Source organism: Akebia trifoliata, chromosome 3 (genome assembly GCF_017979445.1).
Source record: "Akebia trifoliata isolate Shusen 1 chromosome 3, ASM1797944v1, whole genome shotgun sequence".
NCBI classification, from domain to species: Eukaryota; Viridiplantae; Streptophyta; class Magnoliopsida; order Ranunculales; family Lardizabalaceae; genus Akebia; species Akebia trifoliata.
In genome coordinates, this window is record NC_141377.1 from 36483224 (window position 1) to 36510336 (window position 27113).

General features: G+C 35.5%; 1 protein-coding gene across 1 annotated transcript in view; it reads right to left on the reverse strand.

Annotated features, from left to right (window-relative positions):
- The window catches only part of USP (UDP-sugar pyrophosphorylase), a 37734-nt gene extending 11778 nt beyond the window's left edge, over positions 1-25956 (reverse strand). Inside the window, exons 1-12 of the mRNA XM_086434816.1 lie at positions 25718-25956; positions 24826-24930; positions 24418-24534; positions 15598-15738; positions 15251-15350; positions 9932-10059; positions 9764-9835; positions 9561-9625; positions 9302-9362; positions 9076-9193; positions 4363-4487; positions 535-611 (exon numbers count right to left, since the gene is read on the reverse strand). Coding sequence (XP_086290942.1) covers positions 535-611; positions 4363-4487; positions 9076-9193; positions 9302-9362; positions 9561-9625; positions 9764-9835; positions 9932-10059; positions 15251-15350; positions 15598-15738; positions 24418-24534; positions 24826-24930; positions 25718-25834 — 1226 coding nt within the window. The 5' untranslated portion in view covers positions 25835-25956. The remainder of the gene's footprint in view (positions 1-534; positions 612-4362; positions 4488-9075; positions 9194-9301; positions 9363-9560; positions 9626-9763; positions 9836-9931; positions 10060-15250; positions 15351-15597; positions 15739-24417; positions 24535-24825; positions 24931-25717) is intronic.
- Between the last annotated feature and the right edge of the window lie 1157 nt (positions 25957-27113).

Sequence of the window (27113 nt, forward strand, 5' to 3'; positions counted from 1 at the left end):
TTTATTTCCTAATAGGCTCGTTTTATCTTAAGAGGAAATCTCATGTGTTGGTCATATATACATGTCCCATATGATGGCCATGCCAAATATTCCTTATGCTACAACTTTTTGCATAATGACCCCATGAACTGTTGGCCCACCCCTTGGTGGAACTTCACACCAAAGTTAACCTGACTGATGATTTCCAGACATTGGATCTGAGGGAAATTCTACTTCTTAAGCATTACGTGCATGTGCGTGAGTATGCATGTGCGTGTGGCAATAATGGCCATAAGCTATAAATACTAAACTAGCATCATTGTAACAAAACAAAACAACAAAAACAGGATTTGATCCAAGGTACCAAACAATATAGAGAAGGGAATTACTTGGGACAAATGATTTAAAAAACTCCAGAACGGCACCTTGAGGTGTGAATGGCTAGGATTTTAACCACGACTACAGAATACAGTAAATGATGCAAGCTACCAAAAATCAAGTGGAAGAATGAAAATATCTGATCCAGGGTAACAAGAATTGAGAAATGGGAATTACTTGGGGTTAACAAACTCCGGAATGGCACCTTGTGTTTTTGTGAGCTCTTCGATATAAGAGTCAAGCTCCAAAATCAGCTACATCAAAAATGCATAGCCATGAGTCAGTCTCAACCAGATCATGAATAGACTAAACTATGCTTAGCGAAAAAAACAAACTCAAAAATATTTCTCTCAGAATGTATACAGAAAAGATGCCACATCCAACCATTTAAATTGATCACAAACCTCAGGGTACTCTTCTAAACATCTTCATACAGAAAATATTAGAAAGTTTTCTATGCCTTCTAGACACTTGACGCGCAGATTCAAACAAAAAAAAAGATTTACATAAGTAAGCTACATATGGATGTCCTCTGAATCCATGAGGTGTCACGGTCATGTGAAACCATAGATCAGAAACCAGCTTTCATCCTTTAAGGAACATACACAGAAGTGAAAAACGCATTTGATGTCAATCTGGTAGGCCCAACATATCTGAACTCATACACTAATCGAATATTAAATAAAATTGTTGTGTGAGATGGACATCAGTTCCATTTATGGAAATATGCATATCCATACACATGTGCAAGCACTCATGTCAGTACCCCAAGATAAATACTTAAATATATATAGATTATCCACTTTAGTTCTCATATTGCATATCCAAACACATCATACATGAGTATTTTACATTGTGTATATTGAAAATTTTGCATCACATTATGGTTCCAGGAATATGTAAGTAAATGGTGGTCCATAATTAAAGGAGGTTGGATCATGGTTAATGCTTGTGCAAAAAATTGACATTTTTTATTTTTTGTCTTTTTCTTTTGATAAGTTAGCCATTTTATAGTTTTTTCTCTTTTGGAAATCCTTTTACCATTTCTTGTAATTTATCTTCTCTTTGGTATGTAACAATGCATACATCAAACAAAATCATACAATATACTTGAGTATAATATGCACAAGTATCTTTTAACTTTAATGTGTGTTTCTATCTAATCGTACACAGATAGGTGGGAATATTACATATTGCACAGTAATATATTTTGGAAGCAGAACACTCATGTGGGTATTATACTTCTCACATATAGCATATGATAAGATTTCACTACTAGGTTTTTCTTATTGGATTTACCCTTGCTAGGGAAATGCATGTGCAGAGCACATTTCTTAAGTAATAGCATTTTTTACTGATAAAAGTTTTCTAAATAATAAGAGTTTCTTGCATAAAACAAATAGAAAGGTTGTTAAAAAAGATAAATGAGTAGGTAGAGTGTCTTACTTTTGTATACAACAACAAAGCCTTATCCCAAAGATTTGGGGTCGGCTAAATGAATCTTGTTCCTGCATTCCACTATCAAGAGCCAAGGCTTTAGTTCTTGGAAGTGAGTTCATATCGACTGTCACTATCTCCATCCACATTCTATCTAGCCTTCCTCTCACTCTTTTAGGATCTTCAACTTGAATATTTCTTCTAGTTAGGGATATAATCGGGCCTTCGTTGAACATGCCCAAACCATCTCAAATGACTCACTCATTAAGTTTATTGCCTATTGCAGCTACTCCTACATTCTCTCAAATACATTTATTTCTAATTTTAACTTTCATAGTTTTTTCACTCATCCACCAGAACCTCCTCATTTCTATTACACTTTCATGATACTTCTTGACTGGCCACCATCTAGCTCCATAAAACATAGTTGGTCTTACTACCATCTTATGAAATTTTTCTCTGAATTTGATTGGTAGGTGTCTATCACATAGCACTCGAAAATCACACCTCCACTTTAACTATCCATCTTTGACTCTATATGCAAACTCCTCCTCAATCTCTCCATCCTTACGTGTAGACTTGAGATACAAAAAGTGGTTGCTCTGTGGTATTTCTAGACCATCAATTTTTATTAGACATTCTTCCTCCTATATGTGAGTACTAAATTTACACTCCACATACTTGATATTGAATTTACTTATTCTAAAGTCCTAGGACTCCAACAAATGTCTCCATAATTATAGTTTTGTGTTCACTCCCTTTAGAGTCTCATCAACTAATACAACTTCAACTGCAAATAACAATAAACCGAAGTACATGCTCTTGAATATGAATGGTTACTTCATTTATAACTACAACAAATAAATACAAACTCAAAGTTGATACCTGATGTAGACCAATTGTAACTAGGAACGCATTCATCACCTCTCCATTTACCTTCACACAGGTCGCAACCCACAACATACATCTCCTTAATTATGTTGATGTATCAATTTTGAACTCTTATTTTTCCCATACCCACCAAATTAGCTCTCTAGTTACTTTGTTGTACACTTTCTCTAAGTTAATAAAAACCATATGATGATTGTTCCTCCTTTTTCTATACTTTTCAATCATTGTCCAAGTAAAAAAGATTATCTTGATGGTTGATCTACCCAGCATAAAACCAAATTAGTACTTTGATCCATCATTGTGTTTTGCCTTGTTCAATCACTCTTTCTCATAGTTTCATTGTGTGGTCCATAAAGTTTAACGACTTACTTTTGTGTATGTCTCTAAGGGAATTATACAAAATACCATGACAATTTCGTACTTAAATAAAATAGCTAATATTGGTATCATTGTAAAGATCTTGGGAGAACTTTCTAGTAGTAACTATTTTCTTCACAATCCAACTTATTCGAAATTAGGGATTTGAAAATTTTGGAACAAAACCAAAACTAATTTCTCAGCAAAAGAGGAAAATGGGTAGATAAAGTAGCTTAGCAATATTGTAAACTCAACCAACTTTAGGGATGGATGGTTATAAAGGCACCATCCACTAGTTCCAATATTGCTAAATAACAGTATTACCATGAGTTCATAGTAGAGGGACGATTTTTGGGGGGAAAAAAAAAGGGCGGGGGGGTGGGGGGTGTTCAAAGTGATAAATGTCACAAAGGGTCTGTTATCGTTATGTAGTAGGGATAAAGGTTGTTTGTTTTTCAAAAACAAAAATATCCAATCCTATTGGCAATTGCTAGCCAATATAATTTGGAGTGCTATCAATTCAACCCTGTTTCATAGTAAATATAATATAAATGCAGCAGAAATTTTACACAGTTGGTGCGAACTTGCAACATATCACAAGTCAGTGTAATGAAATGAGTCCATTTTCAGCTTCAATCTCATCCTAGTCAACTTCAGTTTCACAAAGTGACTCACTTTGCAATTTAGCGGTCTTCAGGACAAGAATCCAATAATCTATTTAAAGGGGGAACAAACACTAGCAAGAGTCCAATGCAAGACCTAAAGGGGCAAGGGAGATCATATGGCCCGCATGGAAATTTTCCAAGGGAAATCATCCTCACACGAAAATCAGCCTCTTGACTTATCTCCTGGTGCACCAAACATGTGTGTGATGCTTTTACATCAACTTTCAAGACTCAACAAACCAACTGAACAATAATTGACCATTTGTTTTCAAGTTAACTTGAATGCCACATTTGATAGGGCTAGAAGTTTCACAATGAGCTGATTTTTTACGAGAATGATCTCCTTGGAGAGGAGATCATCCTAACCAAAAATAAGCCCATAAGCATGTGTGACATTAGAAGTCAACATTCCAGGCGCCTCCATATCTTGATGCATAGTCAATAGATAGAATTTTATGTGAGAATTAAATAGCTGATCTCGCTTGATGGCACAAATGACAAATATAACTATATGACAGATAATTCTCTAACCTTTCTACAAATCTATGAAGAAACTAAATGGCTACAAGGATAAATGACCATGAAGAGTCTTACATAATCTTGCATTACAAAGGCAAAAGTTAAAAAAAAAAATCCAAATATGTTAAAATCATACCTGATTTATATTCCCAGGGAAAGGAGAATAGCCTGTTTCACAATTAGCGTCTCCATCAACATACCCAGTTGCTCTAAGTAGAGGATCAAGTTGATTGTATTCCACATTAATCACCATCGACCTCCCTGTAACATTTCATTTGCAACTGAGTCAAGAATGAATAACACAGCCCATGTGAAAAATGAATAGACATTGTTGGTGCCATTGTTTATATGTGTTAGATATATCGGTATTTTATATATCTGTCATAAGGAGATATGTGTAATTTCATTCGTTTTCTAGTTTTATATACCACGGTTCATAGTGAGAGAGTCAAGTTCGACTTCTCCCACCTTTTCCATTCTTTTCTTCTTCTCCAAACTTTAATCTGATCTTCTACATGGTATTAGAGCGGGTAATCACAGGGATGTAGGAGACCCGTTACATGTGAGGGGGAGTGTGATCAATAGTCCCACATTGCCTGGGTATCATGATCTTGGGCTATATATAAACCGAGGACAATCCTCATCTTACAAGCCTGTTTTGTGAGGATGAGTTAGGTTTACACCAACATATTTTTGTATTTGATTGTTAATTGGAGGAGAACACTCTGTTGATTGGCTTGTAACGTGAGGATTGCCCGAGGTTTATATATAGCCTAAGGTCATGATACCCAGACAATATGGGACTATCGCCCACACTCCCCCTCACGTGTAACACGTCTCCTACATCCCTGTAGTTACCCACTCTAAAACCATGTAGAAGATCATATTAGGGTTTAGAGAAGAAAAAAATTGAGAAAGTGGGAGAAGTCGAACTTCACTCTCTCACTATGAACCGTGGTATATATAAAACTAGAAAACAAATGAAATTACATATAAGCCCTTATGACACATATATAACATATCGATATAAGCAAGGTCTCCTACAAGCTTCAGCTACCACACTAGTTCACCACATCAATCTTGTCTTCCATGCCAACAATTTGAATGCCATGCAAACCAAGAAGGTCCCATTTGAAGCACTTCCACTAAACCATTTTCCTCATGTGACAATAACGCCAAGGTTGAGTAGCACCTTGGACAAAAAGCTATACATTGAGTATTTACTAAAAAGAAAGACTTGCCAGATGCCAAAGCAAGTTGGGCATATGCAAAGACCTTAATGTTTTAGTTGGTAAACACAAAAAATAGTGAGAAGGCGACAAGGATGTATATGAAATAAGTGCAGGAAATGCCACGGTCACATTCTAGGGGTCATTGTAAACGCATATCGTTGCTACCTAGTGTGCCCAAAGAGTATCTTGGTCATAGGAGTCTTTCCCAAGCAAACATGCTTAGTGGAATTCTTTGTATGATTGCATTCAACTTTTGATATTTCGTTGAACATGCCTAAACCATCTCGGTTGTCTTTCTCTCAATTAATCGCCTATAGGAGCTACTACAACCTTTTTTCAAATGTATTCACTTCTAATTTTATTTTTGTATTTGTTAGCTCTAGTTATAGATGAAGTAACTACTCATATTCAAAAGCACATACCCATTTGGCACCCAATCAAACTGCAAATTGTAAACTATTCCAATCCACAATCCTCTTTGATCCCAAAAAATTGCCTCTTCGTCAAATTAATGAGAAGATCAAATATCCCTTCAAAACGCCTCAAAAGAAATCTCAAATATTCCAGTCGATCCTGATAGGCCTTTGTGAAAAATATAGCACCATTTGCAAACTACTATCCCAAATATTTTGTGTCGGCTAGCATCTTTTGCAAGTTGTAGAAGATAAATAATTGAACTATTTCCCCTAATTTGGAACCCAATTACTGCAACAATCTCAATACAACTGCAAGCCATAAGTCCTAATGACCCGAACATTTCTATGAATAGAAACAATGACAATGGATCTCTGTCTTAAACTTTCGAAGCTTTTATAAAATCAATCCAAGGACCCATTAACCAAGAATGAAAGAAGAGATGACACACAAGGTTGATAGGTTTAAATCTATCGGATTCAGTGGACAAAGGGATAGAAGTACAAATGCTCATCTAGGCAACGAAGCAATCTTGGTCTTCCCCATCACCCTCATCAAATCATCAACCACAATGTGCGAAAAACTTTTAAAGAAAACCAAAAAGCCATTTGAACCCAGAGCTCTAACACCTCCCAAATTTGTTGTCACTTTTAAACCCTAATCTTCAAATGATCTCTCCATGTACTCCTTTTGAACCTTACTCACCATTCAAAGTAGGTATAAAATAATAATTATAATAGTCTTTTGTCGGACAGACCTCAAACCCAAGTAGTATTTACATAAACTCCCTCTAAACCTTACTTTTTAAACTTAGTTACAAATTCCCCCCTTCACTAAAGCATCTACTTCAAAGTGACAGGATCACCCCTCATGTAAAGATTGATAAAAATTATAAAAGAATAATTATGTGGTCCAATAATGTAGGACACAAAATATCCAATATCATTAAAATATTAATTATTTATAGAAGAAGAAATTACCCCTCGTTTACAATGAATGAGATTCAACATCTTTATAAATAAAATATAAAGGAAAATTATTATATCCATCAATATTGTACATAAAAAATGTCTATCAGCATCAAGAGCATGTTATACGTATATTAAAAATATAAAATCATTGCAAGTTTCCTTACCATTTTTTCATGATAAGGTTCGTAACAAACAAAGATAATAAAAAATCAAAAATACAAAAATACAAAAAAAAAATCATAGAATTTTTTTTAACACTTTTGAAAAATATATATATTTAATTATTTAAAAATAAATAATTTAAGTAAAATATAACTTTTTCGATCTCTTTGTGTTATTACAGCATGAGGGAGGAAAAAAAAGGAAATAATAGCAACGAAGCCTATCATCATCTTCAAGTTTATAATATACAAATAGCTATATCTTAAGGAAAATGATAAAGTAACATTGAAATTGACATCGTTTCACATATTGCCGACATGGATGTGTGTACAGAACCATAGATGCTTTCCATCGAGATATGAGTGAGAAGCATCTATGGTTTTGTGCACACCAATGTGTGAAACGACGTCAATTTCAATGTTACTCCAGCACAACTCATATCTTAATGATCCAATTAAAAATGAAGGGTATTTTTTTCTTTTGAAATAAGTAATATATTAATGGTTTTGGACATTTATGTCCAGCATCATTGCACCTTATAATTATCCTTTCATAATTTCTTACTCAACGGTTGTAAAGAGAGATAAGGTTTAAAGAGAATTGTTTCAATTTGAAGGAAGCATTTGTAAATAGTAATTTGGTTTGGGGTCTGCCCAGTAAAAGACTAATAATAATGCGTATATAGGTTCTTAATAAACCCTACCACACTCCCTTATTTGTTCATCCTCCTTGACTAATTGCCCACCAATCACCAGACTGGAGATGTTATTCCCGCGCTTTCTAGCATTGCAAATATGGTGGCAAAAGCTAGTATTTTTATCCCTTCCTTCAAGCTTCCACACACAGGATTTTTTTCTTCCACTAATATACTTTCATTTTGCTCATTTTAAAATTTCGATCTTGGCCTCCACTTTTATTATGTTAACTTCCTCCTCAGAAAATGTACTTATCAACCAATCTCATCAAGAAAAACCCCTATTGTTCAAGACTACAATCCCAAAAATATTCATTTTCCATGCCTTAAATTTCTCCTTAAGAGCTTCCATTTTTCTCCATAGCAAAAAACTGGGTCGGCCTTCTAACTAAAAAGATTGCTATGTTCCACAAGCCTTGGTTCTTGTAACCACACAACCTCAAAATGAAACAGGAAAAAATGACAACTAACACCAACACAATCAAGCAATGTGGGACCATGATCTGATGCAAGCTTTGAAACAGTTATTTGGAAAATATCAGAGAAGTGGGCCAGTCCGTACACCATAGGTTTTCCATCCAATGAATAAAGCTCCGTTGAGGGGGATCAACTGCTCACATCTCTCCACAAACTCAAAGAAATCCCTCTTACTTCTAATTATCCCACTATCACATCTCATTTCGTTGGCAAACCCGATCTTATCACCTCTCATTTCGTTGGCAAACCAGATCACATTGAAGTCAAAACCCCACCCCACCCCCCCCCCCCCCCAAAAAAAAAAAAAAAAAAACCAATACACCAAGGCAGATCCAACAACCCATGGATATCATTCAACTCCTGTGAAAATTGATCTCTCATGTATCTAATTGCCAGTGATAAGCCATCCTCCAAAAGCTTAATTATTGCTTCATCTGACATACATAACAATTTTCATAATGCAGTTCCATTCAAAAATCAAAAGAAGCAACTGTATTGATCAAGTACTAGTGTGATGCATCAGAAAATTATAGTTAATTTTGGACCAACTGGTATTATTCAAAGAAGATGTCACACATATGTGAATCCCTAGGTGACATTTAGAGATGGAGGAAGAAAGTGGCGCTGCAACATCTACTCTTTGCTTAATGATGGTAGATATCCAATCAAGTACTTGGCTATTTTCATCTCTCAGATTTGCCGTTTATGCATATAACTAAAGCTTTATTTATGGTCTTGGTGCTCTGAAGCATTATACTTGAAAGAATAAAGCAAATGTATTGATCAGGTAACTATTTTCCCAACAATTACACAGCTCACTAGATGCAAGCTAACAGAGAGGCAAAAGTAGCATAATGATATCATCATTTATTTAAATATAATAATAATAATAATAATACCATCAGAATGAGTAAGTTTAGCTATTCCTCCAATAGCTTCTTTGGCTTTGCGAGGAACGGCAAGAGAATTAACATGGTATTGTTTGGTAGAGCTAACGCCCAATGATGCTGGAATTGCCTGAATATAAATAAAAGAAGGAAGAGTAAGCTTATTGAAAATTTAACCCCAAACAAGATTCTTCCCGGAGACAAAAGATCAAGCCATGCAACATCAAATCATCTGAACCTTAAAGAGTAGTCCATTAGTATCTTGGAAAAACAGAACCCATTTCAAACCTGCATCATGCCTGAGACAATGATTAACAACGTAAAAGTCAGGACATCAAATTTTAAGCTCTAAAACCACTAGAGCAAATTTTATGGTAGCACAGAACCAACCAATGTATTAAAGATCAAATGTCATAAAATCTTAGTAAGAAGCCAAAACTAGAATATAAAAAACATAAATTGATAAATTCAACTACTAGGTCAAAAATGATACATACCACACATTTAGAAGACCACTAGAATAAAGAAGTGAATGCACATCACCATGGCCATGAGGTTTTGTCTATCAAAAGCATATCACAGGAAAAAGACTCTGAGCATAGAGATAATACCAAAATCGTAAGAGCATTTGCACATCTTGAAGTTATAAATGGAACCCATAAAATATAAGTCTTAAACAAAGATCAAATAAGAACTGTACCTGAATTCTATATTTGTTGTGGGGATCTATGGCAAGTCTAGCGTCATTATCATCTAAGCATGCTACCTTTTCCTGAAATAAGTGTTAAAAGAAGCAAAGGAAATAATGTCATTCAAGAAATTGCAAAGTAGTTGCTTAAATGGGACATAACATCGATCAATTATGGACCTGCTTAAGAAGTTTCACTTGTGTAGGCTTCATTCCAAAGTAAGCATTTGACTCTAAAAGCTTTAAAGTAGGTGCATGTGTGTCATCCGATGTCATTATCACAAAAGGAATCTGAATTTCACACTGACCTACAAATTCAATAACAATATCAGTTGAAAAGGCAAAGTAAATAAATGCTACTATTAACTTTACCATGACAATTACTTTCCGTAATGAAAATCCAATAGTAAAGAGCTCCAAAATTTATCTAAAGTGATATTTGTTAAATTTCCATCACATATCTCTTTTTGTATGTTTTCTTTTTCTATGTGTGTGTGTGTGTGTGTGTGTGTGTGGGGGCGGGTTATGAAAACTCTAGGCTTGACAGTAGAGATTGTGATTTATACATTTAACACTACAATATATCATATGCATTATGCTTAATCATGTCCATAAGCATAATGTGCTACATGGATGTGTTTCACTGTCATTATCTCCATCGTCATTAAAGGCCATATATCAACTAATTTCTTGTACGGCCCGGTACAAAAATCGACTCAACCTTGACCTTTAAGTGAATCAACCTGAATCCAACCTGTCTCATTTTTGGCTCACAACAAATTGGTTGGATCATTAGAGTGAACCCAATCTTGAAAACACATGATCTGAACTTTAAGTCCTAGTTCTAAAAACATGTTTAGGTTAGCTACACAAATCATGTTTCACTATTCAACTTTGTCTAAGGCCATTTAAGTTTTACTAACACACGATGTTTAATGTTTCCTTCCCACCTTATTTATCAAAAACAAACAAAAAAATGCTTTCTACCTACCTAAACCAATGTCCTCCTCAACCTTTCCTTCGTCTTCTTAAAGCCTACAACCCACACCAGAATGCTTCTTATGGCCAAACCATCTCGGTCAACTAGAATTTATTTATCACTTATAGGAGCTATAACCTAGGCTCTTTCAAATGGATTTGTTTCTGATTGTACCTTTCCTTGTATTGCCTGCATCCAGCACTATCATCTTGATGCAGGACCAACAAGAGGAGATAAGAACATGGAATTTGATTTTGGAAAAATAGGGGATTTAGGGAAATCTAGTTGAAGATTGGGTTAAGGATTTGAGAGACAATAGGAGAGATAAGAAAATAGAATTTGATTTTGGAAAAAATGAAGGATTTAAGGAAATTTAATTGGAGATTGGGTTAAGGATTTGGGTATAATTTAATTTCGGATTTTTAGGCAAATATGAGCACAATTGACAGGGACATCAAATTTTAAAGAGTAGATTTTAGTTTTTATTTAGATATCTGTTTTAGGGCTTTATTTTCATGTTTTTTGGGCTTATTTTGATGTTTTATTGGCCCACGGACTTAGTATAATATTTAGGGGCAATTTAGTAACTTTAGTTTATCTTTTATTTAAGTTTATTAGGGTTTGAAAATTAGGAGAGAGAAAGTTACGATAATTAGGTTTATTTATTTGGTATTTTAGTTGGACTAGGATTCTTGATTTATTTTCTTTATATAGATTGTACTAGGATTTTTTTATTAATTAATGAATGAAGAATGATGAATAAAATTGAGAATGAAGCTTTGATATTCCCATTAATGGTGTGATGTGAAGCCAATATCTATTTCTTCTTCTAATCTTTATTTTATTTTATTTTATATTCTTTTATTTTTAATAATGCGAAACACAACCGATGATGAGAATTACAACAATTTTATTTCATCAGTGGCGAAATCTTCCCAGTCGAGGAAAATTGATAGGGACATCAAATCTTAAAGAGTAGATTTTAGTTTTTATTTAAATTTATATTTTAGGACTTTAATTTCGGATTTTTGGTCAAATATAACCACAATCTCAATGAAAATGACTAAAGAATGGTTAAAGGTTAAGAGAAAGGATAAAGATTAAGGTTTATAGGTTTCAAGAATCCAAGACTTCAAGAAATAAAAAATCAAGAAAGGGATTTCAAAAATCAAGAATTCAAAAAAATCAAGAAAAATAAAACAATAAAAAATAAATTAGAAGAAAGAGATATTTGACTCACTCCAAAATGGTCCCACACCACACCACACCATTAATGGGAATATCAAGTCTTCAATCTCAATTTTATTCATCATTCATCATTCATCATTCATTAATTAATAAAAAAATCCTAATACAATCTCTATAAAGAAAATAAATCAAGAATCCTAGTCCAACTAAAATACCAAATAAATAAACTTAATTTTCGTAACTTTCTCTCTCTTAATTTCCAAACCTTAATAAATTTAAATAAAAGAGAAACTAAAATTACTAAACTGCCCCTAAATATTATACTAAGACCATGAGCCAATAAAACATCAAAATAAATCCAAAAAGCTGAAAATAAAGTCCTAAAGCATAAATCTAAATAAAAACTAAAATCTACTCTTTAAGCTTTGATGTCCCCATCAATTATCCTCGACTAGGAAAATTTCACCACTGGCAAATTAAAGTTATAGTAATTCTCATCATTGATTGCATTCCACATTACATCTCATCAACACTCACTATAATGGCTCGCCTAGCCTAGTTTGTTACTCTCATTTTTGTTTTGATACCTTACTTTTTGACACTAAAAGACATATTAAATTTATTTTATGGGGGAAAAGTTGGAGGTTGGTAGTGACCAATGCTTGCATTGGATGGTAGCATTCCCTAATATACGTGTATATCTATATGTGTGTTTAACAGAGAGAGAGGGTGTGAGTGTGTGTTAATGCCCTTAATGTGGTTATAAAAACAAGAAAGACCCCCTTGTTTTCCTAGACGCAAACTTGGGGCAAGTGTGCTTTCTCAAGGGCCTCTTGTGTTGGTTTGAGGTAGTGTCAAGCCTTCCCATTAATTTGAGAAAGTAAGATTCATGCTATAAGAGATGTTCCTAACATCGATGCTTGGGTAGATTTCTTGGGGTGTCAAACGAATTCTCTCCCTAGCACCTATTTGGGTCTTCCCTTAGGTGCGACTTTCAGGTCCTTATCGGTTTGAAAAACTATGATTGACAGGGTTAGAAAGAGATTGGGCGCCTGGAAAGCCAAGTATCTTTCTAAGGGTGGGAAGTTGATCTTAATCAGGAGCACTCTTTCAAGCATCCCTAATCACTTTTTATTGTTGTTCACTTTGCCTAGAAAGATTGAGTTGCAATTAGAAAAGTTGGTGAGAAATTTTCTTTTGAACGATAAAGTGGGAAATCGTAAATTTCATTTAGTGAATTGAAAGTTGGGTGGTCTTGGGATTAGGATATTTAGATCTGTGAATAAAGCTTTGCTAGGTAAGTGGTGTTAGCGTTTTGGAAATGAAAACGAGGAGCTTTGGAGGAAAGTCATTGCAGCCAAGTTTTGGAGAGGACCCTATGGATTGGGAGTGTAAGCAAAGTAGATTTTCCTATGGGTGTGGTTTTTGGAGAAGTATTTCTAATGTGGGGGCTGCCTTGGGTGAGCATATCCGCTATGAGGTGGGAAGAGGAGACCGGATTTGTTTTTGGGAGGATTGTTGGTGCAGTGAGACTCCTCTGCAGACTTTGTTTCCAAGTTTGGACTCATTGTCCATGAGGAAAGGAATGCTTGTCACTGCTTTTTTGGTTCCAAGTGAGAGGTGTGTGTCTTGGGATCTTGGTCTAAGAAGAAGACTTAATGACTACGAGATGGGGGATGAAACTTCTATCATTGATTTGTTAGCCTCGTCGGGTTCTTCTCTTGGTAGGGAGGATCGTCGAATTTGGAAAGGTACTAGTGATAGTTGTTTCTCGGTCAAGTCCTTCTATTCTTTGTTGGAAGGAAATCATGAGTCTTGCTTTCCTTCATCTTTTGTGTGGACTTCTAGAGTGTCGACCAAAGTGTTATTCTTCATGTGGTTGGCAGATTTAAACAAGATTCCAATAGTTGATAATCTTAGACACAAAGGTCTGTTTTTGGTGGATTATTGTTGTATGTGAAAAACGAGTGAGGAGTCTGTGAAGCATCTTCTCCTTCATTGTGATTTAGCTTTTGGTGTTTGGTCTCACTTCCTTTCGTTGTTTAAGGTTTCTTCGTGTCTCTCTAGCTCAGTTACTTCTCTTCTTTTCAATTGGAAGTCTCCATCCTTTTCTGGCAGGATGAAGATTTTGTGGAAGTTTACTCCCTTTGGGATTTGCTGGGACTTGTGGAAAGAGAGGAATGGATGCACTTTCAATGGCAGGGAAAGCTCATTGCAGGAGATTATTTGTAGTATTCTTGGTTTGTTGTTTTTCTGGTGTAAGCAGTTAAAGGAGTTTAGGGGTTTGTTTTTCGAAGAATTATTGTTTAGATGGGAAACTATTAGTAGGGGGAGATTGTAATCTGATTTTGCTTTTTGAGGACACCTTGTGCTCTTATCAATAAATTTTAACTTACCAAAAAAAATAGAAATACCTATGACGACCCTAACTCTCCTACAATGGCCACCTGCTAATGAAAAAACCTTGTAGGTTGAGAAAAGAAGCAGGGACCATACGTCCAGGACCCAGGCCTCTGTACAAAATCATGTAGATTGTAGAAAGAAGAAACTAAATCTCATCTTTCTGCTAGTCAAAAACAGGCTTTAGGACGGCATACAAAGAATGCAAAACTTACTAGAATAGTCCAATTAAAAAAAATGATCAAATATTAACAATTCAAATAGTTTTCCACAAGGTTTAAAATCTTGTCTCAAGGAAATAACTCAGTCAGGAGAAAAACAAGACTGTCTCAACTAAGAGATTCCAAAACACTCCCAAACATTCCTGAAACAATTAATGTTTCACGGTCAATTATTCATTTCACTCTAGGCCAGAACATTCTGAAACAATAAGAAACTTTAAAACATGGTTTTCCAAACTTAGGAGATGACAAAACTTCAGAGGAAGAAAATCTTTTGCAATTTCAGCAACAAAAGTAAACAAATATGAAATCACAAGAACACCCCCCCCCCCCCCCAAAAAAAATAAAAAATAAAAAAAATAAATAAATAAATAATAATAATAATAATAATAATAAAATAAATAAATAATTGTAGGATTTCTTATTATTAGAGACGGGAGCTTCTGATAAAGAGAAATTTTACACAAGACACTATTACAAATGGCTAGCTAGGCAAGATCCTAACATTTGATCTGGATCCCCGTGAATATGTTAAGACAAACACCTCATAATGTAGGTCACACATATCCATAAAATATGTACATCCACTGTTTGTAAACAATAGAATGAAGAAAAGCAGCAAAAGTGGCAAATAATGTAGAAATATACTTAATTTTTAAGAAAGCACTATCTTTCAGGAAAAAAAAGAAAGAAAACTTATATTATACCAACCTTTAACCAATCTACAGCTAGCCTCTTGCAAGGCCAGAATAGACTCAATGTAATGTTGTAAGAAGCAAGTGCCTGTGGTGGACTCTGAAGGAAGAGCCAACTGCAATATGTAAGTACGCACAGTTAAAGATACAGCTTCTCTAATTAAACAATAAACAGATAATGGGTATTTACAAACAAGGATGTAATCATACATATTATACATACATGTAAAGACATAGTAATCCAGTAGCTAGTTACGATAAGCAAACAAAGGCATTACATATTTTGCAAAAATATTAAATCACAACATCCAAAATTGTGGACCACCTAAGAATTAAATGCACATATACACTGATGGAGTCTACCTTTATTCCATTGTACCCAAGACGCTCCCCAAGCCCACCTGCGACAAGAACAAATGCAGCATGCTGTGCTTCCCTAATGCCAGCCTCCTCAAACATGACGAAGTTATTGTCACCAAATGTCAGAATCTCGCCTGATGGAACCTGCAAAACATTTACTTCCATGTCTCAAAATAAAACATTATGATCATTTCAATCATTATATTTACAGAGAAGTACGACGTAGCTTCTCTGAACTTCAAATATTATGAACAATAGATGCATGCTCATGCAAGCTACCACAGAACACCAAGAACAACAGCACATTATACGAGTGATCAGCAATGAAGATTCATATAGAGACCAAATAGTCAAATATGACGAGGTAATGTACTAATATACAAGAAGTGCCAACCACTAATAGTTAAGTTGGTAAGATGTGTGGAGTGATGCTCCCACGTCCTAGGTTCAAACCCACCTTCACCTTGCTAACCACTAACCCTTTACCTACCAAAAAAAATAATAATATATATAAGGTCTAAAATCATGTTTCGACGCATGTCTGGGTCAGGAGAAAAATAGAGAATGTCTTGATTGATACATTCCGAAACATTAAATGGTCAATTTTTTGTTTTGGTCTTGGCTGAAATCAGAAAGTCTCAACCAAAACTTCCAAGATGGTACAAAACTTTAACCATGGAAACAGATATGGTCCAAGGTCTTGCATCAATCCATATCTTACCGATTGAAACTACTCAATACGAAAAATTGTAGTCTATAAAAGCCAAAAAAGTTTACATGTTCACATTTTTCTGCAAGTATAATTTTATTAAGAATCAAGACAAGAAAGATCAAGAGGGCAAGCCTGCAAGATCGAGATGACCTAGCTAGGCACTACGAGCAAAGGTACAAGAATGCTGGGAAGAACATCTCTCACATTGAGAAGTAGTTGGTAAGAAAATCGCCCCATGGCATATAAAAGCAACAAAAGATGGCCCCCAACAAGTTCAAAATATGCGCTTACATTCTATACAGTAGTATAGACTAGAGAAGTTAGCATCTTTGCTTAGACATTTGGCCTGAATTTTTTAAAAGGGGAAACTGGAAGTGTTAGAGTTCTTATGTAATGTCATGTGGGCCCAATACTTAAGCCCACACAACCAACCACATGTTTTGAATGTAAAAGAGAGGTTGAACCCTATTGGGAGTGACCTACTCATTCTCCTCTCTATATTCCTCCTTCTCTTCTTAACCCTAATCTTCTAACATGGTATCAGAACACTTCTACCTTTAGATCTGCTTGATTTCTCTTCTTTTCTTCCATTTTCTTAATCCCTTTCTTTACCCACTTCCAAACCCTAAAGCCTTGGTTCCAAAAAGAGATTAGGTGTTTGAGGTTTGTTTGTTTGCACCTAGATGTTTATCTAGGGCTTCGTTTGTGTTTTGTTTATGGTGTTTATGAATGATTGGGGAATTGGTGGACAATTTTGAAGCCTAAAATTCAGTTTCAAAAAAGAAAAATAGGGTCGTGTGAATAGTGCTCGTGAACAGCGTTGTCTATGTGAACGATGCTCCATGAACAATGTTTTCTACAAAAGAAAATTTGACTTCTCAATCAATAGTATGAAATTTTGTCCGGATCTCAATTTGAGTTTTGCGATTTTATTCTGATCATTGTTTAGTTGGCCTCTCAACCCTAGCTGCATATTATAGAATACCCCAAGGGATACTCTATATTTGTTTGAGATTTTTTTTATCTTTGTGTGGATTTTCAATTTACTCCTCCCCGGATGGCAAATTTGGGGATTTCTGATGGTGTTGGTACTCAGATCACCTCTGTTAAGCTCAACGACGTTAATTATCTCCCATGGTCACACTCTGTGAGAGTATTCCTTTGTGCAAAGAAGAAATCAATGTTTTTGATTGAGGATGCACATCCCCGGGATGACAAACAGTATGAAAATTGGCAAAGTGATTGTTCCTTGGTTATGACATTGTTGTGGAACAGTATGAAGGTCTCTATTTCCACCAATGTGATATATTTGGATAAAACAAAACAAATTTGGCTAGTCATTCAAGAGATGTACTCTCAAGAAAAGAACGTTTCTAGGGTATATGATCTATTTGATGCCCTGTTCACTACTAAACAAGGAGACAAATCCTTGAATGACTATTATAGCTCTCTTCAGGATATGAGGGAAGAACTTCAGCAATATCAGCATCAGCCTTTGACTACAGACCATGAGACCTAGAAAAGATAGTAAGAAGAATTTCATATTGCACTGTTTCTCTCAAACTTGAATCCAGAGTATGTTTCTTTGAAGGGTCAGATTCTTACTAGTAAGTCTTTACCAACTCCTGCCAATGCCTTCTCTCGTCTTCAACATGCTTATCTTGGGAGTGTCTCGGCTACAACTCCCACGAGTTATCAGCATTAGTTTCTAGTGGTTCATCTAATTCTCCTCGTGGTCGTGGTAGAAAAGGACGTGGTGGTCGTGGTGGAGGAAGTCGTGATGGTGCTTTGAAGTGTACCTATTGTGGCTACACTAGCCACACTGAACAATTTTGTTGGGATGAATAGGGTAAACTTGTTTAGGCTAATCAGGCTCAAGAGGAACCTCATCAAAGCTCCACCGATTCCACTCCTTAGACTACATTTAGCGTTGTGTTCCTGATCTTACCACACAGTTGGGAGAGATTCATCATAAGTTGACTACCTTGACTGTAGGACCTACTCCATCCACCGCTAATATGACTACTTCAGGTAATCCCACATTTATGGTTGCCAAGTCTCCTTCATCTTGGGTCATCAATTCAGGAGTAAGTGTCCACATGTCTAGTATATCTCGTTTCTTTTCTAATTTTCATTCTCTTAATTCTCACATTATACTAGCTGATGGGTCCACTTGCAATGTAGTTGGGAAAGGTGATGTTTTTTCAAACTCATTTCTTTCCTTACCTTCTGCTCTTTTAGTCCCTGATTTTCCTTTTAATCTACTTTCTGTTAGTCAACTTACAAAATCATTGCAATCTTCCGTAACCTTCTTCCTTTCTTATTGTGTCTTTCAACATCTTAAGACGAGGAGGATGATTGGTTTGGAACATGAGAAAGATGGATTATACTATTTAATGTCGATGTGCCTACCTCTGCCTTGAGTGCTTCCATTTCACCTCTTCAGTGGCACTGTCAGTTGGGTCATGTGTCCTTGTCTAATTTACGTCATATTATTCCTAAGTTGAGTTCAGTGTCAATTTTAGAATGTGAGACTTGCCAATTGGAAAAGCATCACCATAGTTCTCTTCCTAATCGTACTGAGAGTCGTCAATCAAATCTTTTTTATGAAATTCATACGGATATTTGGGGTCTGTCAAAAATACGAAATTTATCTAGTTTTCATTTCTTTGTGGTGTTTGTGGATGATTATTCCCGTATAATATGGCTCTACTTATTGAAAGATCGCACTGAATTTCCTCGTGTTTTGCTTACTTTTTATAAAGAAATTCCAATCCAATTTAGCAAACTTCTATTCAGTCTTTTTATTCAAATAATGGCATCAAGCCAATTGTGTTAATACTTCTCAAAAGAATGGTGTTGCTGAGCGAAAACATCGTCATTTACTTGATGTTGCTCGCGCCATTATGTTTCAGATGCATGTACTTAAGCCTTATTGGTGTGATGTTGTCTTTACAACTTGTCATCTTATTAATGGCATGTCATCATCAATTTTAAATGATCAATGACCTTTCTCTCTAGTTTATCCTCAAGTTCATTATTTTGTTGTTATTTCTAGAGTCTTTGGTTGTATTTGCTTCTTTCACTCATTTGAGCCTGGGTCGGATAAACTTTCCCCAAGATCCATCAGGTGTGTCTTTCTGGGTTACTCTCGTACACAAAAAAGGTATAAGTATTATTGTCCTGTCACTCAACGCTACTATGTAATCGTTGATGTGACATTCTTTGAGGCTACACCTTATTTTTCTTTTGTCAGTACCTCATTTGATTTGGATCTTATGTCTTCTCATCAGGGGGAACTATCTCCTACACTTTCCTTATCTCCTGTCTTCCAATTCTTCCTGCAGATGATCATTCCATTGTGTCTCTTAAAGTATATCAACGCACTCGTTTCCGAGCACCTTCATCTTCTCTGCCAACCCAAATCCATCAATAGCTTCACTTAAGGTTCCTCCACATCCACCAGCATCTACTTCTACCTCTAGTGATCTTCTTATTGCTTTACGGAAAGGTATTAGATCTTGCACTAAGCACCCAATTGCTGATTTTGTGTATTTCCATCGAATGTCACCTTTATTTCGTCAATTTACATTTTCCTTGTCGACTATTTATGTTCTTACTTCCTATACGCAAGCACCATCCTCTTCTGGGTGGAAACTAATAATGGATGAGGAGATTGCAACACTTCATCATAATCATACTTGGGATCTATCTCCGCTTCCACCTGGGAAGCAGGTTGTAGGGTGTAAATAGGTGTATACAGTCAAGTAGTGGATCTGTTGAAAGGTTGAAGGCTCATCTAGTAGCCAAGGGTTATACACAAACTTATGAGATTGATTATAGTGAGATTTTTTCTCCAATGGCTCATCTGAACTCTGTTAGAGTTTTTATTTCAGTTACAGTGTGTTTGATGTAGGGTAGAACATACAAACCTGGAGTTTATGTTAAAAATATGGTTCTAGGGTGAAATCCCAAGAACTAAGAGTAATGAATAATCTCTATGTTGAGCAAAACAGACTAGAAACTTCAATCTAGGTTCGTGATTGATGGAAATTAATCGCAAATACTAAAATTAAGAACCAATACTTGTAATCCTATTAAAAATCAATTTGGACATCTAAAAGGACTTCTAATTATAACCTAAAGAATAAAAATGAATTTAAAAGATAAAACTAATTAGAAACTAATTAGGAAAAGAAACTTTCTAAAATTAAATTAGAAACTAACTAGGACTACTTAAGCAACTTAAAAAATAGAAACTCAATAAAAGAAAGAGTCCTAAGAGAAGTTGGACTAAATCATGTGGACCGGTCAAAGCTTGGGTTGAATTGACCTAATCAAGCCGAGTTGACTCGGTCAATGCCGTTGATTTCTTTCTTCGACGCTTCTTAACTCGATCATAGGCATTGAGATAACTGTCGGCAAACCTATCTACATCAGTGTTATGCTTAGCCTCTATATCAGTTGGATATCAAAAATGTTTTTCTACATGGAGATTTGCTGGAGGTATATATGGAGCAATCAGCTGAACTTATCGCCTCTAGTAAGATTGGACTAGTGTGTTGCCTACGAAAGGCAATCTATGAGCTTAAACAATCAACTAGAGTTTGGTTTGATAATTTAGCTCAGTTATTCTCGCCTATGGATTTGCTAGGTCTACTTCTGATCATTCAGTGTTTGTGAGGCACTCTTCTAGTGGAATTATTGTGTTGATAGTTTATGTAAACGATATCATCATCACTAGAAGTGATCCTAATGGTATTTTAGATTTGAAGACTCAATTAGCCAAACAGTTTCACACTAAAGAATTGAGTCTTCTTCACTATTTCTTGGGTATTGAAGTAGCTCGCTCCAAAGAAGATATTAGTTTGTCTCAGAGGAAGTATGTTCTGGATTTGTTATTTGAGATTGGTACTTTGAATCCAAGCCACTTGATACTCCTATGGATCCCACTACTAAACTTGATGTTGAACATAGGAAGATTTATCCTAATGCATGACGTTACCGTAGATTAATAATCAAAATAATTTACTTGATTGTCACTCGCCCAAATATTACCTTTGTTGTGAGAGTAGTTAGCCAATTTATGCATTCTCTGCGACAAACTCATTAGGATGTTGTGTTTAAGATACTAAGGTATCTGAAGGGGTCACTAGGCAAAGGATTATTATACAGACCTTCACCCCTTATATCCATTATTGGCTTTTCAGATGTTGATTGGGTAGGGAGCCGAACTGACCGTGGATCTACTTCTGAGTATTGTACCTTCGTGGGAGGTAATTTGGTGACTTGGCATAGTAAAAAACAGCAAGTTGTAGCCTGTTCGTGTTAAAGTAGAATACAGGGCGATGGCACATACTGCATGTGAAATGCTTTGGGGTCAGAGTCTTCTAAAGGAGATGGGATTGAAGTTCCTACTCCTATGCCTTTGTATTGTGATAATCAGGCTACTAGTTATATAGCTAGTAATCCAGTATGCCAAGAGAGAACCAAGCATATTAAGGTTCATTGCCACTTTATTCGTGATATAGTGATGGCTAAGAAGATATCTACTCCCTATATCAAGTCAGAAAATTAATTAAGAGAGGTTCTCACAAAAGCATTGTCTAGGAGTTTCTTTCTTACTTTTTGTATCAAGCTAGGCATATCAGATTTCTATACTCCAACTTGAAGGGGGGGAGTGTTAGAATTCTTATTTAATGTCGTATGGGCCCAATTCTTAAGCCCACACGACCAATGTCTTATTTCTCATTAATGTAAGGCCGTGTGGGCCCAATACTTAAGCCCACACAACCAACCACATGTTTTTAATATAAAAAAGAGGTTGAACCCTATTGGGAGTGACCTACTCATTCTCCTCTCTATGTTCCTCTCTCTCCTTAAACCTAATCTTCTAACAGGAAGCAACTAGGTCTGACACAAAGCACACTATAGCATCCAGGTTGATATTTTGTTCTACAAACATAATGGATAAGAACGTATCTAGGGTTGGCTTCTATCTTAGGACTGACTATATGGAGTATTATATCTGGTCTAATTTCCTCGCTATACCCCTAGGGATGTAATATTATCCACTGCCACTTTTTTTAGTTCAATATAGAAAATTATTGTAGGAAACAAGGAAAAGGATATGAACCTTTGGAAAGGGTACAAACAAGACCATAGAGTTGATAGCAAGAAACAAAAAATAAAAGGTACCTCTCCCGTAAACAATGAAATCTCATCTAAATACAAAATCCTCAAAAAGCAATCCTTGATGGTGTAAGATTTGATGACTTTAACATAAGCTCTTCGATGGAAAGAACATTATATAAGTCAAGCTTCTTCCCTGGAAAGGGAAAAAACTCTTGTTTCTCCTCCCAGATTCCACAATAAGGATTCTGTTCAAAAAGAGGTCCAAACAAAGGATGTGATCTTAAGAAGGGACCTATTATCCAAGGTTGGAAAATTTGAACAGTGGTTAGGGGAGTAAACCGAGCATCCAGTCCCACACCACAAGCTTTTGCCTTTATACAAGAAAGTAAGCCCAAGATCAAATTAAACTCCCAAACATTCAGATTGCACCAGAAACCAAAATTCCAATCTAAACCCTCATCCCATATCATGAACTCCTTAACAGGGCAATCTCTAATTCTCTATTAGATAAGAGGGAGAAAGAGAGGTACCAAAAATTATCCTTTAGAGATGACTCCCCACACCATCTATCCTCCAGAAACCTACCCCCACCCCACCCTCTTTATAGAACCTGAAACAAATATGTTAGCTTCATACGTATTCTCAAAATAGCATTCTAGACACTATAACCATAAGGATCAAGCCATTTCTTGGACACAGATGAATTCCTAGTGCATATTCTAGAAACTTCTTCAAGTGACATCATTCCCAAGAGCAGATTATGGTATGATGTCCTACCACTTAATGCTCTTCTCAACCGTACTACGTGGGTGTTCTCATGAGCAGAGACTCACAACTTAATTACTTGGGGTCCAGGACTATATCTAAACGATTGCTCAGAACTTTGATTGAAAACATAAGGTATGATACTACTACATCATGTACAACAGCTGGTATTAGTCAATATATTTGCAATCTGAGATTTAGATAAAGAGTTTTTGTTTTCACCAACCCAACAGCAATCAAAATGTGTTCATAACTGCATCTCCAAAAACTGCTCAGTTTTAAATTGTAAAGCATGTTTTAGTTCTTCACTAAGATCCCTTATCCTATAAAACTATGAGTTATTTTTATTTTTTTGAAACACCAGCAGCATTTGCTGCATTCATGGGATGAGAAAATAATTCTGAATCCAGTTCTACCTAAGTATCACATTGAAAGTCTATAGCTCGAGTCCAGGTCTTTGGATAAGTCCAACAAGAAGTACACAAATAAGGGTTCAATTGTCATGTAAGACGTATTACATATATAATTTGCCTACTTCCAGAGGTTTATAGGTCGTGTGAATTAATGACCAAAAAATGTCAAACTTGAAAACATTTTATTACCTCAAGTATTTTACGAGTTTCCTCTTTTTTTTTCAATTATCGTTAATGAGGCTGATGGTTCATCTCATCCCTTTGGACCTCATCCCATAATTGTCGATGTTGAGTCATAGATATGTCAATATGGAAATTTTATATGGATTAAACCCAGATAAAACTTAGAAGCAACAACACGATTCAGGTTGCACTTGTTATAGTCAGTTGGCCCATAATAAATGATCGCCAAGTACTTCATTTTAGTGATGGACTTGGAGAGTTCACTTTTAGAAATAACAAAACTCATCGTTTGCATAGAGCTATAGATCATGCGTGTAGGATGAAGTTATTCAATGTTAAATTATATTTGTTCTTCTCTCAGAATGTAGCTATCAGAAGCAAAGAAGTTGATTTTTCTCTTCAGTGTCGCATCAACAACATCAAACACTGACATAAGCCGTCATAAAAACGAGTTGAAACTACTTCTACCCAATCAATCAAGATTGAGCAGAGCATTTATATTCAGATGAGATATTGCAATAAGGCTTCAGGAGTATAATTTCAGAGGTGAAAATAAAGGTAGCAAACATGTATCCAAAACAGAGATTTCAGAACAAGAAGAATGCAGCCACTTACAGAAGGAGTAAAGCCATCAAATGGATTTTTCCCAGCTTTTGAATCTGCTAGGAGTCTTCTAGCATTCTGAATGTATGAAACCATACCACCAGGATAGCTTGTGTTAAGCCTATTAACCTGAAAAGAAACACCTCAGAAATAACGAGCAGAATTTCATAAAGGAAAGCAGTAAATTAAGATATGAACCCAAATATTAATTAAACCTCACTTTGAAATAACTCCCAAACCTTGGTCCTCTTTTTTTTATCATAGGTAAATGCAAATTCTATTAAAGCAGGCAAGATGACTAAGGGTCTGTTTGTTTACTGTATTTTTCAGCATTTAAGCAAATATTTTTCATTTGAGAACATTAGCAAATATTTTCATTACAATCCCAACCAATAATACTACCACAACACAAAATTAAACCTGATCAAAGAAGCTCTTCTTCTCTTCATCATCAGTACATGGCTCTGGCCAATGCTCAAAAAGATGGCTTTGTCCCATGTTCAACAACATTTTTGCAAGTTCAATCTGGTAATAAAAAATCACATCATGAAACCGGGGGCAAAAAAAATTTATAAGAATATAACAAGTACCAATAGACTCTAAATTACCCACATAGTGTTTAGATTTCAACACCATAGCAGGGGTACTAACAACAAAGAAAATAAGGTTTGCAACACTAGTCATGCATAACTATCATATCCATTACTCTTTTCTAAGTGACAAAAAAATGATCGGTGAGAAGGAATGGAAAAAAATAAAAGATCTATTTATAGGAACAAATTGTATGGAAGAATATCAGGAGTGTTGGTTATTGGTTAAGTTATGACACATACACATGATCCCAGTCGTTAAAACTCTTTCAAGCAGAACACACACACACGAATCCAGTTGTTAGAAATCTTTCAAGCCGAACACACACATGCCCACCCACAACTCACACCCATGGCATACACACACAACATGCACACAAACACACACACACACATGCAATGGCGAAAAAATTTCAAACATTTGTTAATTTCTTAAAACCAACTTCATTATAATCCAATCATCCACGTAACCAATTGAATCTATGACGGATCATCTGCAAACACTATCAGATTTCTACAAAAATAAAAAAGAATGGTAAAAGTGGAAACTGATCAGCCACAACTAGTCGATTAGCATCGAATCTAGACTTCAAAAATTCATAAAATGGAGTTCGGATCTAAATACGTTTTCTGAAAAAACAAGATCGATACTTCGTCACAAATAAACTCTTAGCATGATCATAGAATACGAACCAACTCTTAATTAGGTTTAGAGATCTCACCTGATCCGGAGAAAGAATGCTGAGATTCTTCTGAAGATTGGGAGCAGAAGCAGCCCAATCTCCATTGAGACCCAATTGTGAGAGCTTCTCAGCTGCTGCTCCAACCTCGGACGCCATCTCAGAAAATTTTCTTGAGAAAGAAACAGATCTCTCTGAGACTTAAATTAAGGATTTCTGGACATTTGGGATCCGAAGATTCTGCAAAAGATCCGTGTAGAGAAGAAACGAGCGATCGTAATTCGTAATTCGTATCTCGTAAGAACGAAATCCAAATCTCGGTTGTTTGGACCTTGGATTGATTGAGAGATTTTGTTAATTAACAATAACCCCACGTTTTGGCGCTGTATTTTGAAATACCTCCATTGACCTCGGTCTCCTCTATAATACTTTTATACAATGATCTTTAATGCCCTCATTTTCCTCAAACTAGCCAAAAATCAATCATTTTAAAACTACTAAAAGGAAAATGCTGAACTGATTTCATTGGACACTGCGTTCAACACTGCATTAATGTGGCAATGCATAGAGAACCGTCAATTTTTTCATTGTATCTAGAGGAAAAAAATATATGATTCTCTATACACTGCCACGTCAACGCAATGTTAAACGAAGTCAGTCTAAAACGACTCTTATTAACAGTCAATCATTTTTAAAACCCCAGGAAGTCAGTCATCTATAAGTTCTACAACCTAAATCCCATCTTTCATGCATCATCTTTAACTTTTTGTCTCTCCAATCCATTTTAGAAAATCCTTGATTTTTCACCTAAAAATCCATTGTCTTTTGCTTTTAGAAAATCTTATCCTTCAGTTGAGATTTAAAGGTTGATGGAGAAAATCCTAAATCAAAATTAGGGTGAAAAGAATTACACCCTAAATGACAGATTTAACAGAAAAGGTCAAGGTAAAAATTCATTGTGTTTACCTCTCGAAAAGCTTATCTTATTATTAAGGATTGAAGGTTGAAGGAGATGTTATCCTAATTCCTAAGGTTGAAAATAGGATTAAAAATGGGTTTTGGTGTAGAAAATCATGAGGCTTTGGTTAGGATTTGAATACAAGGGCATTTAGGTTGTTTTCAAATAGTATTGTAGAGTTGACCAATGTCATATAGGGGCATGGCATCAAATTGAAAATACAAAGGGATCTCATAAATATTTACCAAAAAGTAAGTGCCATGTCTATATCACCCTACTAACTAATAGGTGGCACGTTCAAAAGTTAGTTACAAAAGTTTGGCTCTAAGCTTGAGAGTTAAACTAGCCTCCAAAAGTTAGAAAGGATTTCTTATTGGGCTCACTTTGTGACATAAAAAAAACATGATTTGGGCTCCAAGGGTGTAGAGGACAAAATTCTGTCAATTTAAAAAATAAAATTAAAAAAATTATTTTTCATCA